The sequence below is a fragment of the Symphalangus syndactylus genome, chromosome 15 (genome assembly GCF_028878055.3).
Source record: "Symphalangus syndactylus isolate Jambi chromosome 15, NHGRI_mSymSyn1-v2.1_pri, whole genome shotgun sequence".
NCBI lineage: Eukaryota > Metazoa > Chordata > Mammalia > Primates > Hylobatidae > Symphalangus > Symphalangus syndactylus.
This window is the reverse complement of record NC_072437.2, coordinates 91,376,870-91,394,185: the sequence shown is the minus strand read 5'-3', so window position 1 is coordinate 91,394,185 and position 17,316 is coordinate 91,376,870. Positions and strand designations below refer to the sequence as shown.

Here is a 17,316-nt window from a genome sequence, read left to right as displayed (position 1 = left end):
AATTTTGTTGGTTGGTTTTTTTTTTTTTTGAGATGGGGTCTCACCATGTTGCCCAGGCTGGTCTTGAACTCCCAGACTAGAGCGACCTTCCTGTCTCAGCCTCCTGAGTAGCTAGGACTACAGGTGCCTGCCATTATACCCAGCTATTCAATTTTTAATAGAACCTGTTGCTATTTTAAGCCACTAAGTGCTGAGGTGGTTTGTTGCCTAATAATAGATAACTTTTTGGCTGTACCCCGTATATTTACATGTCTGTCTCCCCTCCTGAGCTGAGGTCTTTGGGCGCCTTATTTCTCTGTATCGTTAGCATAGAGCAGAGTGCCTGGAATAGTTATGAAATGGCATAGTCATGGGAGGAGTGAATGGAGAGTCTCACTGACAGTTGAAGCCAGCTGGACTTCCTGGGTCAAGTGGTGACTTGGAGAACTTTTCTGTCTTACAAAAGGATTGTAAAATGTACCAATCAGCGCTCTGTAGCTAGCAAGAGGATTATAAAATGCACTAATCAGCAGGATCCTAAAAGTAGCCAATCACAGGGAAAATTGAAAAAAGGGCACTCTGATAGGACAGAAATGGAACATGGAAAGGGCCAATAAGGGGATAAAAGCTGGCTGCCCCAGCCAGCAGCAGCAACCCACTCAGGTCCCCTTCTATGCTGTGGAAGCTTTGTTCTTTTGCACTTCACAATAAACCTTGCTACTGCTCACTCTTTGGGTCCGTGCCATCTTTAAGGGCTGTTACACTCACTGCGAAGGTCCGCAGCTTCATTCTTGAAGTCAGTGAGACCACGAACCCACTGGAAGGAACAAACTCCAGACACGTCACAACCTGGGGTGTTATTACAAAAACACTTTTCAGGCTGGGTGCAGTGGCATTCCCAGCATTTTGGGAGGCCAAGGTGGGTGGTTCACCTGAGGTCAGGAGGTCGAGACCAGCCTGGCCAAGATGGCGTAACCCTGTTTCTAATAAAAATTAGCCAGGCGTGGTGGTCGGTGTCTGTAATCCCAGCTACTTGGGAGGCTGAGGCAGGAGAATCGCTTGAACCCCGGAGGTGGAGGTTGTAGTGAGCTGAGATTGCATCATTGCACTCCAGCCAGGGCAACAAGAGCAAAACTCCATCTCAAAATAAAAAACACTTTTCAATCTGAAGGGCAGTAGGCACTGACCAGTCATAATGACCAAGGATATCACGTTAGAACTGGCCTAATTTCCCCACAGAACGAAGTTTATGGTTCTTTTGAATAAACATAGAAATTGATCCCCCAAGTCTTAACACCTGAGAAACTTATATTTGTCGTATCTGAGTTCCTTTCTCAGGAAATTGACCATCAGTTCTCCAAGACAGGAGCAAGGAACTGAAATTTATCGGATCGCTGCATCTGGACAATGAAATGCCAGACCCCTCACTGTCATGATTGCCTAAGACCACCTGTTGACCAGCTCCCCTTCCTTACCGCTCCTTAATTCCTGTTTTCCCACACGTAGTTACATTTCCTCCTTGCTAATAAACCCCACATTTCAGTTATAGAGGAGATGGATTTGAGACTCATCTCCCATTCTCCTCGCTGCAGCCCTCCCTGGCAGTACTTGTCTCAGCAACTAGCTTCCTGTGTGGACAGCAACAGGACCTAGAGTAAGAGTGTTGTATGGTAAGGAGGCCCCCATGGCCAGCATTACCTCTTCGTTGCTGGACTGTGGGAAGGTCCGGAGCTAGTGGTGGGTGCTCCAGCTACTTAACTGACAAGAGAAATGGCTATTGATCAGACAGTAATAGTACCACTGCAGTGTGGATGCAACAGGTCAGCCCTGTTTATATCATCACCTTGTGAGGAGGTAGGTAGGAAGGTAGCGTCCCAGTCCTGTAGGTGAGGAAAATGAAGTGCAGAGAAGTGAAATGATTTCTTCAAGGTCATGAGGCTAATAACTGGGCAAATAAATACGTGAACAGAAGCATTCCGATTCCAAGTCCAATATTCATCTTGCTACACAAACCACACCATGTACTTGCGGTAAGAGGTCCTTGTGGGAAAGTTTATAATCTTCTTGGGGAGATAAGGCTGACACATGTAAGATGCATAATAGAAAAAACTACAAGACTGGGTGCCCAGATACTGCAGGTAAAGCTCTGTCGGGAGAGAAGGGAGCACTGTTGTTTGAGAAGGATTCATGGAGGAGGTTGATGAGAACAAAGCCTCCAAGGGCAGGAAGGATTTAAGCCATGAGGGAGGAGAAGGAAGAGTCAGCAGCAGAGTTTAAGTGGGGAGGATAAGCTTGAGACATTCATAGACCCTGGGGTCTGGCTGAGGCCGAGGTTCTCTTCGGTGAGCAGAGAGATTGCCATTAGGTGGGAAAGAACAGAGGACATACTATACTGCTCTCCCTCCCAGGCACTTATGTGTGTGGCCAACACGTACAAGTCAAGTCAGAGTTTTAAGCGGTTCTTTTGAAAAGAAAAAGATGATGGCATTTGTTAAGACTAAACTATCCACTGGGACCCACAGGATCTAGCCCTGTGCTTACATTACCACCTACACTGTAGGCCATGACACCACATTACATTTTCCTTTACTGTCTGTCTCTCCCACTAGAATGTAAGCTCCATGAGGGCAGGGACTTTGGTGGCTGGCCACTACCTCCCCAGTGTCTGGAAGTCAGCTTGTATTCACAAGAGCAGCACGTAAGAGCATGGCAGAGGCCCCAAAGCTGAAGCTCTCTAGGATGGTGAGATTCCAGATCGCTAGCAAGTCCTGCCTCCCACGCTCTAACTGCAAGGCTCCGTGCTCCCCTGCCTCTGCCCACCAGTTGAGGCCTCTCCTTGGGAGCAGCAGCCTCAGCAATTTTGGAAGAAAGCCCCCTGGTTCTCAGCTGGGACTGAAAGGGCCCAAAGCATTTTCCCTTTAGCACACACAGTTTCCAGAGAATGGGTTATCTCTTGTCTCCTAAGACAAGACTTGGCTTAAGCCCTTACATACCTTCCGTGGCACTGTCGGAGCTGCTTTGCCAAATTCTCCAAGTTAAAAGTGAATTTTTTTCTTTTGCATTTCTGTACAGTTGTTTACTTCATTTTTTCCCATAGAACTATTAGGTACGTATGCATGTGTGTACTCGTGCACACAAACGCAAAAACATCCTGTCTGTCTGAATAGTTTTCCCTCACTCACATGGACAGGTGCTTCTGTGGAGCACCCCTTAGCTCTCCGCTCTGCATTACGGGGGGGGTTTCATCACATAAATCGGGAAGTGGGACTGAATGAAGGCATTTTCCAGCTAAAGTATTGAATACATTGCTTGGAGGCAGTTTCTTGAATAAGGGCCTCCCAATCTCATTCTCTGCAACCACATGCAATTTATATGTAATATTGAAACAAACTCAAGGGCTTTTCCTGTAGCCATCTTTGTGAGTAATTTGCAGGCAGCACCTCTTAAGGACACTGGGAAGGAGAAAAAAAGTGAGCTTAACAGCTTTGTTTGTGGCTAGGGGGCTGTTCTCTTTCAGCTCCTAACAGCTAGTCATACCCTCCACTCAAGGCCACTCGGGAAGCAACAACGACAAGCAACAACCATCTGGCCTCCCAGCTACAGGGCAAGATGTGTTAGTTTGGCATAAGAGCCCCCCCAACGTTTTTTTTTTTTGAGATGGAGTCTTCCTCTGTCACCCAGGCTGCAGTGCAGTGGTGTGATCTCAGCTCACTGCAACCTCCACCTCCCGGGTTCAAGCGATTCTTCTGCCTCAGCCTCCTGAGTAGTTGGGACTACAGGCAAGTGCCACCACACCAGGCTAATTTTTGTATTTTTAGTAGAGACGGGGTTTCACCATATTGGCCAGGCTGGTCTCGAACTCCTGACCTTGTGATCCGCCTGCCTTGGCCTCCCAAAGTGCTGGGACTACAGGCATGAGCCACTGTGCCCTGCCAGGCGTAAGAGCTTTTAATCATATGCCACAGTTTTAAAAGTTGGGGGAAGGTCGGGTGCGGTGCCTCATGCCTATAATCCCAGCAGTTTGGGAAGCTGAGGTGGGCGGATCATGAGGTCAAGAGTTCCAGACCAGCCTGGCCAACATGGTGAAATCCTGTCTCTACTAAAATACAAAAAATTAGCCAGGTGTGGTGGCAGGTGCCTGTAATCCCAGCTACTCGGGAGGCTGAGGCAAGAGAATCACTTGAACCCGAGAGGCAGAGGTTGCAGTGAGCCAAGATCGTGCCACTGCACTCCAGCCTGGGCGACAAGAGTGAAACTCCGTATTAAAAAAAATTCATAATATTTTAACAAAGTTTATGAATTTGTGTTGGACTGCATTCAAAGCTGTCCTGGGCTGCAGGTTGGACAAGTTTGCTATACACTTTAACCCCTCACATTACATATGTCTCTTCCATAATAAACATTTTGGAAATAGTAGCAGAAGCTGAATGATTTTTCAAAGTATCCTGAGACTTTTCCACAGGACATCATTACAAAGAACACTGCTTTAGGCGGAGAGGTTAGGGTCTGCAAACTGTTTTCAGCTGATAAGGGCCCCTCAATGGTTTGAGTTTATTCTGCTGGGCATCAGTGAAGAATGACATTTCAAGAAAACCATTGCAGCGGCAAAGGCAGATTTTGTAAAGATAGAACAAGAAATGACAAAGGTTGGAATTTAACACTTCGCTGTTGATTGTATTAAATCATTTTTATTTTCTCACCATTGGGGAAGAAAAGGCCTGGCCAACGTAGAGCAGGAGATGAAAGCCCTTCCCGGGTGAGCTCTAAACTGTAGAACTCCCTGCCTGCAAGTGAGGCCTCCCGTGTCCTTGCCATGCCTGGGACACAGTCACTGAGGTCAGGACTGCCCTGGGCTGGTCAAATCCAGGTCTGATAGGAACTGGACCATCTGGCAGGCATCAAAGTCTGCTATGGAAAATTGCAACAAATTCAGAGTGCAATTAAGAAGTCTTTTGGGATCCAGGCTTAAGCCTCTACAGAGAACTGTCATCTAACAGGCTGTCTTTCATCCCCAGGTCACACCCTGCTGGGGAAGTAGAGAGCTACCTAAACAAAGCCAGGCAAGGGGCCAACATCTGGGCCCCCCAGCTTCCTCCCACCTTACCCCAGGTGTGAGGAGGCTGCCTTGGCTGAGGCATCACAGAGGACCTGGAGGCAATGCATGTTTACCTGAATGCAACGCCTTGTACCTAGAGAGAAAGGGCAGGGGTGTCTTTCCTCTTTTTAAAGTAACAATGTCATGATTTCCTGCTTCCCAGTTGAATTTGAGCTGCCTCTTTCTCAGTTTGTAGCCAACTGAGATGAACTAGAGGAAGGGAAGTAATGGAGGAAGGAGGTCTCGTAAGCACCATTCTTTCCTTTGAGTGACTGAATCCAAACTCAGTGTGGCCTCCTGGACTCTTCTAGAAAAGGAGGCCTTGCCTCAGAGCAAGGAGCATGTGTTCATCTTCAACTCACACTCTCCTGCGCTCCTGCCAGTGAACACCGCTGCCTGGGCCTCGGCTCTCCAGGCAGTGTATGTGTCCTTGAGCCTGCACCTGCTGACAAACCCCTGTGTTACAGGCCGCAGTCCCTGTGGCAGTAAATGATTATTAGTGGAAAAGAAAATTCCAAAATAAAACAGTCCAGTCACTTACTTTAACAAAAGATTTATTTGAAACAGGTTTGCGCAGACATACACCAGTCAACAGGATTGATCAAAGCCACAAATCACTAAATTCTCCCAAAACTTCTAAAAATACAAGTAGATGCCCTTCATTTGTATTCACTCCAGGAGGGAACCCAGTGCACTATAATGTGCTGCTGTAATTTAACAACCAGAGGACATTAATAGGACGTGAAAACGGTAACACTTCTAGAAGGAGGCAACAAAAAACCCCACACACCATAGAAGCGCTCACCACTCTGCTGGGATCCAATTAAACGTGCCCCCACAGCCCTTTTTCCCTCTGCATCACCAGATTAAAACCTCCCCATCGCAAACAATATTTAAGCAATCCAGGCACAGATGTGACAGCAGACAGGAGAGCACATGGCTTCGCTCGCATGAGAAAGACGCCACAAAGATGATGCATTTGAACGACAATTCAGCGACCGGCAGCCCCATCCTGCAGCGGCCCTGCTGCAGCTGCCTGCATGGCCCTTGAGAGGGAGGCTCAGAGGGAAGCGGCATTGCACAGGCCTGAACTTGGCCATCTCGGGCAACGGGGGAGAGTGGGGCGGGAGGGGAGAGGAGTTTCAGTACTGACATTGATTTTATCCATGAAACCCAAAAGTATTTACTGTTCAGGGAAGGAGAGAAACTCCATGACAGGGCTGGTTTCCTTTTTCTTTTTCTCTTTTTGTTGTTGTTGGTGGTGTTTATTGATTCACCTATAAACCACATATCAGGCTATCTATAAGAATACAACAGACTCCAATCCCATTGGAAGTGAGTTCGCAGCCTGCTCTCTGGGCTCTCTCCCTCTTTCCGGCCTTTTCTCTTTCACACGGAAGAGCTTACCTATAAAAGGCTCTTGATAAGCTCTCTTGACCCCCAAATTTCCTGGGCAGGGTTATTTGGATAGTGCTATTACTCCAACTTTCTTCTTCCTCTTTCCGTCATAAATCAAAGCCACCTGACACTTTGCGCCTGACTTTTAAAACAAACAGGTCTCCTTTCTTTCTTCAGCCAGGTCACAAGAACTGCCTATGGGCTAATCTTGAGAGCATGTTTTTCTTGGTCTGAGGCCTGGGAGAAAGAGCAGAGTGGATATCTCAAAGGCAACTAGAGCCCGAGATTGTCACTTGAAAATGCGCCAGCCTGGGTGTAAAAAGAATCCCTCTTTCGTCTCTCCTCAGTCGGGAGAGCTGAGGTGTTCCTCAGAGGTTAACACTGGATTTATACACAGGATGCGGCGCGGGGGAGCTCACCCTTCTTTTCTGCTTCCATTTGTTTGTGGCTTCTGCCCATTAAGATTTACGCTGGCTCAATTCCCTTTTCTCCTCACTCAGGGCGATTCACAAATCACTCACAGCCAACAAATTAAGAGAGCTTTAAACAGAACATTAGTTACAGACTGGGCATTAAATGAAGATCAGGTAAGGTGAACGGGAAGGTACTGATGGACAACTTGGGATGCTGAGAAAAAAAGTAAATGAAGGGTACAACACATCGAGCGTGCTGGTCTGTTAACACCTTTCAAGAATACCTAATGATGTCATTATGGGGGTCTTGGGCCCTCACCTCTGAAACCCCTCAAAAACCCTTCTAATAGTCCTTCTTGGCCTTCAGGATGGAAAAATGGCTAGAATGAGGTTAAATCTCCCCCAAGGCTACACTGAGACAGTTAACTGCCTTGAGCCAATGAAGAACCAGCAACAAACCCAACTGATACAGATTTTCATTTTTTGAAGGGAGGGGTTTTTAACTGTCCCCATCGTTATTATGTATGTCCGTATAAACATTTACATGAAGAAAGCATTTCTTGAGTGTAACAGGGGACGCCATGTTTTGACTTGACCTGATAAACTCATTTCTTTGCCAAGTTATTATTTCAGGCTCTGCTTAGCCACCATCTCCCTGTTCACATTTTTTTATGGATCCCAGGAGATGAAGACTACATTTCAAATGCTGAAGCTAAATCACTCCTTGAATTACTTTGAGACGATGACCCTGGGCAGTAACTCAAACCCTGGTTGAAAAGTGTGCAGTCCTTTCACACGTTCAAAACTAAAGACCGCCTTATCCTATAGCAGCGTTTTGCAAACATTCAATTCAGCTATGGTCTAAGACATAAATCCCTTGGAACAGAAGTACCTGATAAAAATGCTTTATGGTTCCAAATGATAAGATTAAAGGTCATTATTATAACAAATGGAAATTATAGACTATAACTTTCTTTTAAAAAAATTCAACCTTAAAGCCTGTAATATTTACATACATATGCATTATAAGACATTCGTTACCTAGATTCACTTTTCCCCCCATTTTTCACTGCTTCTTGACAAGTTATTACTGATTTTCACAGCCAGCTCCCTATAGTGAGACAGACCTGAAGCCTTGTCAAGGGAAAGAAATTGTCAACAGAATTCTCAGCTGAGCTCTCCCAAAGCCCAGGTTCACTTCTCAGGATATTCCTCCACAAGTGTTAAAGAAACAGCACTCCTTGCTCCAAAGCACGTTTTGTATGGTGTGCTGAACGAAAAGAGCTACCATGTTTTTGTTTTCATGTGTGCATGTGTGTGTTGGGAGATGGGTGAACATAACCCTGGTCAAGAAACCTGGAATGTTCTGCATTGAGGCAGGACAGACACATCAGCTCCACTCCTAAATTATGACCGAGCCCCTTCTGATCAGCACAGAGTATTAATCCAGACTACTCTGCTCTCCTGATAGGTGTTTTCCACAGCTACCCTTGCTGGCATGTGTCAGTGTGCAGTGGAAACCCAGAACTAAGCCCAGAGTATAACTGGTCTCTTCCTTTTGCAGGGTCATCCAGGAGAAGAGACTCAACACAAGACTGGGCTGTCTGTGTACAGCAGTAGACCAAGGGTTGGCCTGGGTGGATTCTGCCAGTTTAGCTCAATCCAGAGTCAGGCCCTGGAGCGCTAACTGAGCGTGACCTGCCAGCCTGTGAGTCAGTTAGTGTGTGGCAGAGTGACAAGCCCCATGTGGCATTTTCGCTGAGCTGACAGCCAGCGTATGCAACCTAGTCCAGTCCACCCTGCCCCGGGGGAGAGGTTGTGCATGACGCTCTGACCTCAATTTAAAGATAGGACAAATGACACAGCCCCTGAGTTGGCCCTGGCTAAATAGTATACATCACACGTAGTGACAGCTGCTCCTCCTAGAAGCCCAATTGAGTCATCTGGCTGTGAGAATGCTCAACCACATGAGAGGACAGAAAGGCATCTCTTCTAATGTTTTCTTCTGTGTGCATCTGTCATCATTGCAAAGATTGTTTAGTCTACTTCTCAAGAGAATAGGAAATACACCTGTATACTTAAATCCCAGAAAACATGAACTCTAATGTAAGAAATAAAAACAAAAACCCCAAACAAACACAAACTCACACTTAAATTCATAATTCTGATTTGGAAGGCTTCAAGCTCAAGACGGAGCCAACTGTTTGACAAAGAATTGAATTTCTAATCCACTCTTTCCAAATAGGCTTAGTTCCCAAATGAAACTAAATATGAATAGTTAAGATGCCTAATGCCCATTCAATTCCAGTTTTCATTTCTCCTCTGTATTTTGGCCATCACCTTTCTGGCTGTGCAAAAAAACCATACACCTTGGTTTGTCGTGTTACTCATAGGCACATTTTGTGTTATAGTTCCTGCGTGACAGTCCTTCCGTATTGCTGGGTACTCTGGTATTTAAAAATGTTCTATGCACCTTGGGGAGAAAGAAATGGCCCTTTTTGGAGCCTCACCTGTGAATTGCATTGTTCTGCTGCCCCTCAGGCCCTCTCTGCATCCTGGTCACCTCATAGGTAAGGATTAGTTTTCTTAGTCAATGCAAATCATATTTTAAATTATTTCCATGCCCAATAAGTTGTAGATTTCTGACAAAAAAGGGTTAGGAAGCAAAGTGCACTAATACATTATTTCCTAATTTAGCACAATCATCCCCATAGGGTTTACTCATCCTCTGACTCTAGAGCTAAGAGTGACAGGTGTGCCCCTTCGCTGCACAGTCATGTTATAAATTCATTCATTTCCCCACAGTGAAAATCCAAAACATGCTCTGAACTCCCATTTTCACCAGTAACAGTTGCCCAGCAGTATTTAGGCCATCCAAAAATCTGGTTTGGCAACCAGAGCAGAGAACAGGGCTCCAGGCAGGTGGTTTAGTAAGGACTTCAGATGCTCACATTCATGCCTGAAGACATCTAGGTTCTATTGAGATTTAGAGTGTGGGACTCTGCAGTTGGGAAAGTCAGTGATTCCGCTCTTCACTTCCTTGTCTTAGATAATTCAGGCTATGCCGTATTCTGATAGGTACCTGTGTCTAACACTGATGGGATACAGAAAGGAAACCATGTCAGTATATTTTTAAAAAGGTGTTTCCCTGAAATGTTTGGAATTCTTTTCAATTAAAACTGTGTGTGAAGGTCTTGTTTAAGCTCTCATACACACTGGGCTGATCATGACAATTGTCTGGGTCTCAGGGCTTATTTCAGAGTTTCTACTGCAGAGATCTGGTGGCGATTCCTCTGTGTCCTCCTCTCAGTGTCTCCGTGTCCTTCCTTCTCCTTCTGAGGACTTCTGTGGTCGTCTTGTTCTCCCCACTCAATGTCCTATACTCTTGCGTCTGGGTTTACTCATCCTCTGACTCTAGAGCTAAGAGCGACAGGTGTGTTCCTTCGCTGTGCAGGCATGTTATAAATTCATTCATTTCCCAACAGTGAAAGTCCAACATGTGCTCTGAAACAAGCGTGGGTTCTAATGTAAGTGGATGCCAAAGGCCCAGCAGTCTGGATGTTGGGAAGGGAGTATTCAGAGCCTGACCACGGCTGGGAGTCCTGAAGGGGTTCTACCACCACTCTGACCTGTGGGGTGGCCCCATGTCAGGCAGAGGCAGAGAGACGTTTAGAATATATGCAGAAAGACTATGTTTCTTTTCTTTCTTTACAGAACGGAAAGGGCGGTGGAAGAAGGAATTTTTCACATCTGTATCTGAGTCTGCAGTGGAACAAGGAAAGGCGCGGGTTTGGGTTGGCTGCCCACCAGCCGCCATGCACTGAGTGCCGTGGCCAGCCATGCAGCAGGTGTGGGGGTGAGGGGTGCCTGGACACAGCGGCGGGACTGGGCCGAGTGCACCTGGAGAGGGTTTGGAAGACTCTGCCAGGGCATCAGTTGGTTTGCCCTGCTGGAAATGTGGCTAAGAGGTTCAAATAAATGTTCTCAGGTTGACCACCCCGATATAGAATTTTGGGATTTCACTGCAATCAAGAAGTTTATGCCAATTTTACAAACAAAACAGGAATCAAAGCAGGAGAGCAACCTGCCTACAGTGAAGTCTGCATGCGGCCCGTTGGACTTAATCTGTGAGTTAACCAAACAGGAAGCAAGTGTGCCCTGCTCCAATTACACAGGATGGGCCTCTCACGCAACATAAAACTCCTTTCCCTTTCTCCCAGGACAACTAGTACTGATGTTTAAATATTGGTGAAACATAACGTTTTTAATTTCACACCTCACAGAGCACAGTTGAATGCTTCATAACGACGTAAACAAAAGTTAGGCTAAGCACTGCCGACGAGTTGGGAGGGCAAAGATAGCTTCCCCTGCGGTCTGCACTCCAGGTTTGCGAGGGAATATGTAACTAACAAACTGCTTGGCTAAGGCCACAGAAATGTGTTTCCTGGTGTTTTGGCTGCTGACGCCAGTCTTTTCTGACAAAGATGTGTTAACACTGGGTGCAACAAACTGAATCTCTTTCCTAAGATCAGTAAGGAAAATTCATGTCTTATTTCTTCCTGGATTTCTTTTTGGTGGTGTCATAAGCACGGATGACTTCTTCCTGACTAACAGCTCCGTGTTCTTCTTGAGAAAAAGCATACCCATCTGAAAGTGAAGCACACAGGAGAAACTGGTTAACAGGAGTACTGGGGGAGCACACTAGGTTTAAAATAAGCTGCTTTTTTTTGGCAGCGTGCAGGTGAGTGCGACACCTGGCCTCCTTAGCCTTGGATAGGTGGAGGCTTGAGATGAAGAAACCTGTGGCCATAGAGGGGCCGTGGCGGCCGCGTGCAGGCTAACCGGGGTCCCATGGTTCTAGCTGCCGATGCTGGAATGGGAATGGCTCTGAGGGTAGGTTTCCTATTTCTAGGGGGCTGTGGCTGAGCTCAGTGTGGGAATCATACACAGTGGGTCACTGGTCCCCGTCTCCACTTTCCCACTGCCAATTAAGAAAAAACACTCCTGTCTGCCTGATGCTGTAGGACAGCCAGCTAATTTATGAAGCTGTAAACATGCCAGGGAAAACACACACAACACTGATAGTGCAAGCTGGCAAAATGCACGTGATGCCTGGAGCCTTCCTGTTTATTTATTTATCTGAGACAGAGTATTGCTCTGTCGCCTGCGCTGGAGTGCAGTGGCGCGATCCCGGCTCACTGCAACCTCTGCCTCCAGGGTTCAAGCGATTCTCCTGCTTCAGCCTCTTGAGTAGCTAGGGCTACAGGCATGCGCCACCATGCCCAGCTATTTTTTTGTATTTTTAGTAGTGACGGGGTTTCACCATGTTGGCCAGGCTGGTCTCAAACTCCTGACCTCAAGCAATCTGTCCACCTTGGCCTCCCAAAGTGCTGGGATTACAGGCGTGAGCCACCGCACCCAGCCCTGTTTTTAAATCAGACTGATCTGGACTGGTAATAAGTAATCAAAGTAGGGTTGTTTCCGTGTAAATAAAGAAAAAGGTTACACAATAAAGTCAAAAGGAATTTAGCGATTGATTGGACCTGTGGCCACATGAAGACTGGTTCTTACACAATCAGTTCATATACTACTAATAAAATAAATAATAGCCAAGACTCATTTAATGCCATGTGTCTAAGACACTGTTCTATAAAATATAGCTCATTTAATCCTCCCAGAAACCCTATGAGATAGGTGATTATATTCCTCCCACTTCACAGATGGGAAAACTGAGGCACAGAGATTTTTGTGACCTGCCCAAGGTCACAGACCTCGTGAGTGGCAGAGCTGGGAAGCAAACCCAGGGTCCACACTCTAGAGCTGAGAAACAGCTTTAGTGTTCACAAGCCCAGAGTGGGGCTTTTCTTCCAAATGGCCTTTCCCACAGAAAGACATTTATAAGGCCCGCTCTCCATTGGCTAACCCTTCTGTGTCAGGGGTCTGGAAAAGTCCCACAGCTCAATTAGACATTCTGGCCAAAAGACAACACAATAAAAAAACCTGACAATCTTGACTTCCATCCATGCATGCTTACAACTTATCAGGGGAGCTGTGAATTCACTGTCATACTTTTTAAAAGGAGAAAAGAAGTCGAAAAGTGTGCCCATGAATCAGTTTCTGGACTGCCTGTTAATTTCCTGAGGCATCTGGCTTAAAAAGGAAATTGCTAGAGTATCAAGACATACAGTAACAAGATGGAAGAGTCCTCCCGGGATGGAGAAGAGGAGGAGACTTTAACAGGAGACACTCAGGCTGTTTTCTCACTCTCTGTGTTCCCATAACTGAGAGTCCCGGTCCCGGGCTGGCTTCCCGACTCTTCCAGAGAACATGCCTTCCGGCCACTGCCTGAAAATCTCAAAGGCTCAGGGGGGTTATCGTGGGAGGCAAGGGCTTTTCTGCAGAGGTGGCCTGAGAGTTGACTGAGGACATGGGCTGAGCAGCAGGGAGGAGGGCCCAGACCAGTGAGGCCATGGGAGGAAGAGATAGTGGGCGGGAGAGAAGGTGATGCAAGCTGAGCCAGGGTGAACAGAACAGAGAGGAATCTTCCACAGGGGGCTTTTGTCTACTCGCTCACCTCCATTTCTAGTAAAACAAAACCTACAAACCAAAAATTTCCACCACGTGGTAGCCACAGTGAAGCAGCTCCCAGACCACTGTGAGCCCCCAGATAGCTGGGTACAGGAGCAGGTGGGTGTCTGAGCCTGAAGGCAGCACCAGCCTGGAGGGGAGCTCCCTTGGGGGCAGACATGCTTGTTCAGGCCTTGGGCCCACACCTAGTGCACTTGAACTTCCTGACCAGGTAGGTGGCTGTGCTTTGATTCTCAGGGCTTTAGAGTCTTCACATGATCTGCTTCCAAGCACTGAAGAGCAAGTGCCACCACTCCTGTTCTCCTAAGAGCTTTTGGATTTTCACCAAGTTGCTTAATCAGAGATCAGCAGCAGGCACAAGGAAACCGCCGTTGCCTGGCTTTGGAGGAGCTGCCCCAGCCTCCTGCCTCCCTCTGGCACCACGTGGCACACACACTCTCATCCCAAATCCTGTACAAGCTGCTCTTTGTGAAGCATTTTTACTGTAGTCCAAGAGGAGACGTCTTTCCTTGGGATGTTTCAAAGCAAAATCTAGCAAATAACACTGCCTTGTCTGCTCTAGTAACAAGGCTATGTACCGTGGTCAACTTGGACAATTTCCATTCTCCAGTCCTTTAATAAGGAACGTTTCTAGTACACATCTGATGTCTTCCTGAGGGGGCCTGGCAGAACAGCAGCTGCAATGGCAGGGTTGCCACTGGCTCCACAGCTGCTGCACCACCCCTGGGGGCTGCTCCTCAGTCCTACAGAAATGGTTCTGAGTAAGGAACAGTCACCCCAAAGAATTGGACATACTCTTTATAAACTCTTCTGGTGGCAGGCTGAGGACTACTGAGCTCTCTCCACCCTGAAGACGTCTTTCTCCACTTGCTTGTTTTTATCTTAGATTCTGGGGGCCCCATGTGGCTGCAGCATGGGGTTGGGGTGGTGGCCAGGAAACAAAGGGTGGTTCCAGTCCTTGCTTGCTGCTACTTGTCCATGTGACTTCGGGCTCTTTAAGCTTCCTGGATCTTGGTGTACTTTTCTGTAAGTTAAATGGCCTGGACCAGGCAAGGCCCAAGTTCTCTCAAGCTCCAGTCTTCTCTATGGGCTCCAGGACATGCTCATGGCCAGTCACACCCAGGCTGCAGGATCCTCTCCCTCTGTCAGTGCTAGTTCACACTGCACCAACATAGAGGCCTCCGTATCCATGCCAGAAAAGAAAGGGTCTGTGTCAACAGTCTGTCCAAAAAGAACAATTAACTACCTATTTTCTCTCTTGGACTGCTTTTTCCTTCTGATTGGGAGGAACTCATGGAGACATAAAAATAAATTTGGGAGTGTCCTTTCGGGAAAGGTATCTTAGCCTTTGGAATAGTCTACTCCCTGTTCAAATGGAAGGTGCAGAAGCTTTTTCTTTTATTTATCTTGTTTTCCATAACATGCCTGTGTCTACTGGAAACCCAACTCTGGGGGTTTCTTCAGCTCACAACTCTGTCACTTCTTCTGTGTGCATTAGTGCCACGGCCACAAGGGCCTCCCACGGGATTGCAGCGGGATGATTCAGCCCCCTGGTGAAGGGTTTCCAGGTTTCCCTTTGAAGAGACAGGCAGAAAAGAGTTCCCCTCCTGTCATAGAGCACCCCGAGGTCTGTGATAAATGTCTCCCACCATCATCTCTAGCTCCCATTGGCTGCACCTACCATCACATTTCCATCATGTTGTACACTAAGACTTTCTTAAACTTCATTGAGAATGAAAGTGGACTCTACAATTCAAAAGTAAAAGGAGGATGGCCTGATAGGTTTATCTTGGGAAAGGGAGTCCTCCCAGGTTCAGATAAAATTTCAGATTAAACATTTTCCTCTTAGAAACCAGGCCTGGTGGGAGTTAGAGCTGTCACGGGAGGAGTTTTACTGGAAAACCAGACACCATCACCCCTCAACCAGTCCTGCCTGCCCAGCCTCTGTCCCACCTGATGAAGATACAGACCTGCTCCCCAGCTCTGCCTAATGAACCTTTAACTGTCATTTGCATGCAAACGGGGAGCTCAGAGGAAGCCTCCAGCTCTTTGCATTCCCCACTTTCACTCATCTTTCAGGAAGTCCTAACAGCCAGAAAAGTCCTGATGGGGGCCCGGAGGGAGCTCTCATGGACCCAACTAACTGTGAACTTTCCCTGGCTGGCTTCCTAAAGCATCTGCTTTCTAAATAGCCACAGCCAGAATGGAGGACAGAATCGTGTAGGTGAAAGGAGGTAGGAGGATAGATGGATTTCTTAGTTGTTTTTTCTTCTCTGGGTAGAACATTTGGTGAAATCCATAAAATTATGTCATTTTTTTCATTATTTTGGAATTAAACTCCCCTTAAGTAGCACTCCTTTGAATCTGCGCTCTGATAGCATCTTAATGAAAATAGCAGTTTCCTGTCTGGAAAGATTCCTAATAGCCATAGAAATGAGAAGACCATGGGGACAAAGAGGAAATCAGACTGTGTAGGAAATGCTGATCACAAATATCGTATGTTGGTGGCTCACAGGAACTAAAATACTACCAAGATTAGAGTTTTTCCTGCCAGTTTCCTGGACAGACTCAGGGGGAACATCAAAAGCTGAGACCTGCTATATGCCCATCCTGCACCCCAGGACCAGCTCTGATCACCTGATGATCTTCTCTGGCTGTTAGTGACAGAAATGTCCTAAGTTATCCATCAGGTTCTGGTACTAGTCACTGAGTGTTTAAAAAATGTGGTGTGATTTTAGAAGCCTTCTTATTTCTTATATTTATTCAGTAGATTTTTTTTTGGCCTTCAAAATATTGACTTAAGAAAAGCATTTAGTAGTTGTCTTAAGACATTTATGACTCTCTCATAAAAATTCTCATTCGGTCTTTGATCACAACATATATATCGCGTATATTCTGTCTATGGTTATTTTGAAACATTCATCAGAGGGGCAACACGGCTCAACAGAACAGACTCTGTAGAGTTCTGGGAACGTGTACGTGTTTTCTCTGTGTCTGGCATACAGAAGGTGCTTTACACATACTGTCATGAAGACTCACAGGACTGTGTAAGATGTATATCATTAAAATTCTTTTTTCTCCATGGGAGAAAATAAAAATTTAGAGAAATTAAGTTTCCCAAAATTATTCAGCTAATGTCAGAATAATAATACCCAACATTTATTGGACTCTATATTGCCTATACCGTTCTAGGCACTTTATCTTTATGATCTCATTTAATCCTCCTAATTGAAACCAACCCAATAGTCCCATAGACAGTTTTGTTTGTTTGTTTGTTTTTAACATAGAAATGACCCTTCTGGTCTTAAAGCTTGACATTTATATTTGTTTTATCTGAGTTCCTTCCTTAGGTAGGGACCCACAGGTCTCTCAAAAAGTAGCAAAGATCTGAAACTCACCCAATGATCTCATCCAGACAATGAGATGCTAAGCCCCTCATTCATCTTGATTGCTTCCTTACCCCTCTTGATTCCTGTTTTCTTACACATTGTTAACATTTCTTCCCTGCTATATAAACCCCTAATTTTAGTCAGTCAGGGAGATGGATTTGAGACTAATCTGCCACCTCCTTGGCTATAGCACCAGATAAAGCCTTCTTCCTTGGCAATAATTGTTGTCTCAGTGATTGGCTTTCTGTGCGGCTGTGGGTGGCAGGACCTACACTGAACCTCTGGCATCCAGTAAGTTATCATATTACCCAACTTTACAGATGCAGAAGCAGACATTAAGTAACTTGCCCAAGGTCACAAAAAAGCAGGGGAGCAGGGACAGAAACCCAGGCAGCCCATCTCCAGAGGGCTGCCCTACAGTTAGCACTCCTGTCCCATCAAACCTCTTGACTTG

At 46.3% G+C, this 17,316-nt stretch overlaps 1 protein-coding gene across 1 annotated transcript in view; it reads right to left on the bottom strand.

Moving 5' to 3' along the window:
* Nucleotides 1–5,611: 5,611 nt before the first annotated feature.
* ATP8A2 (ATPase phospholipid transporting 8A2) overlaps nt 5,612–17,316 on the bottom strand; it is a 695,753-nt gene continuing 684,048 nt past the window's right edge. The window contains exon 37 of the mRNA XM_055244084.2: nt 5,612–11,532. Within this exon, the coding sequence (XP_055100059.2) occupies nt 11,435–11,532 (98 nt within the window). The 3' untranslated portion in view covers nt 5,612–11,434. The remainder of the gene's footprint in view (nt 11,533–17,316) is intronic.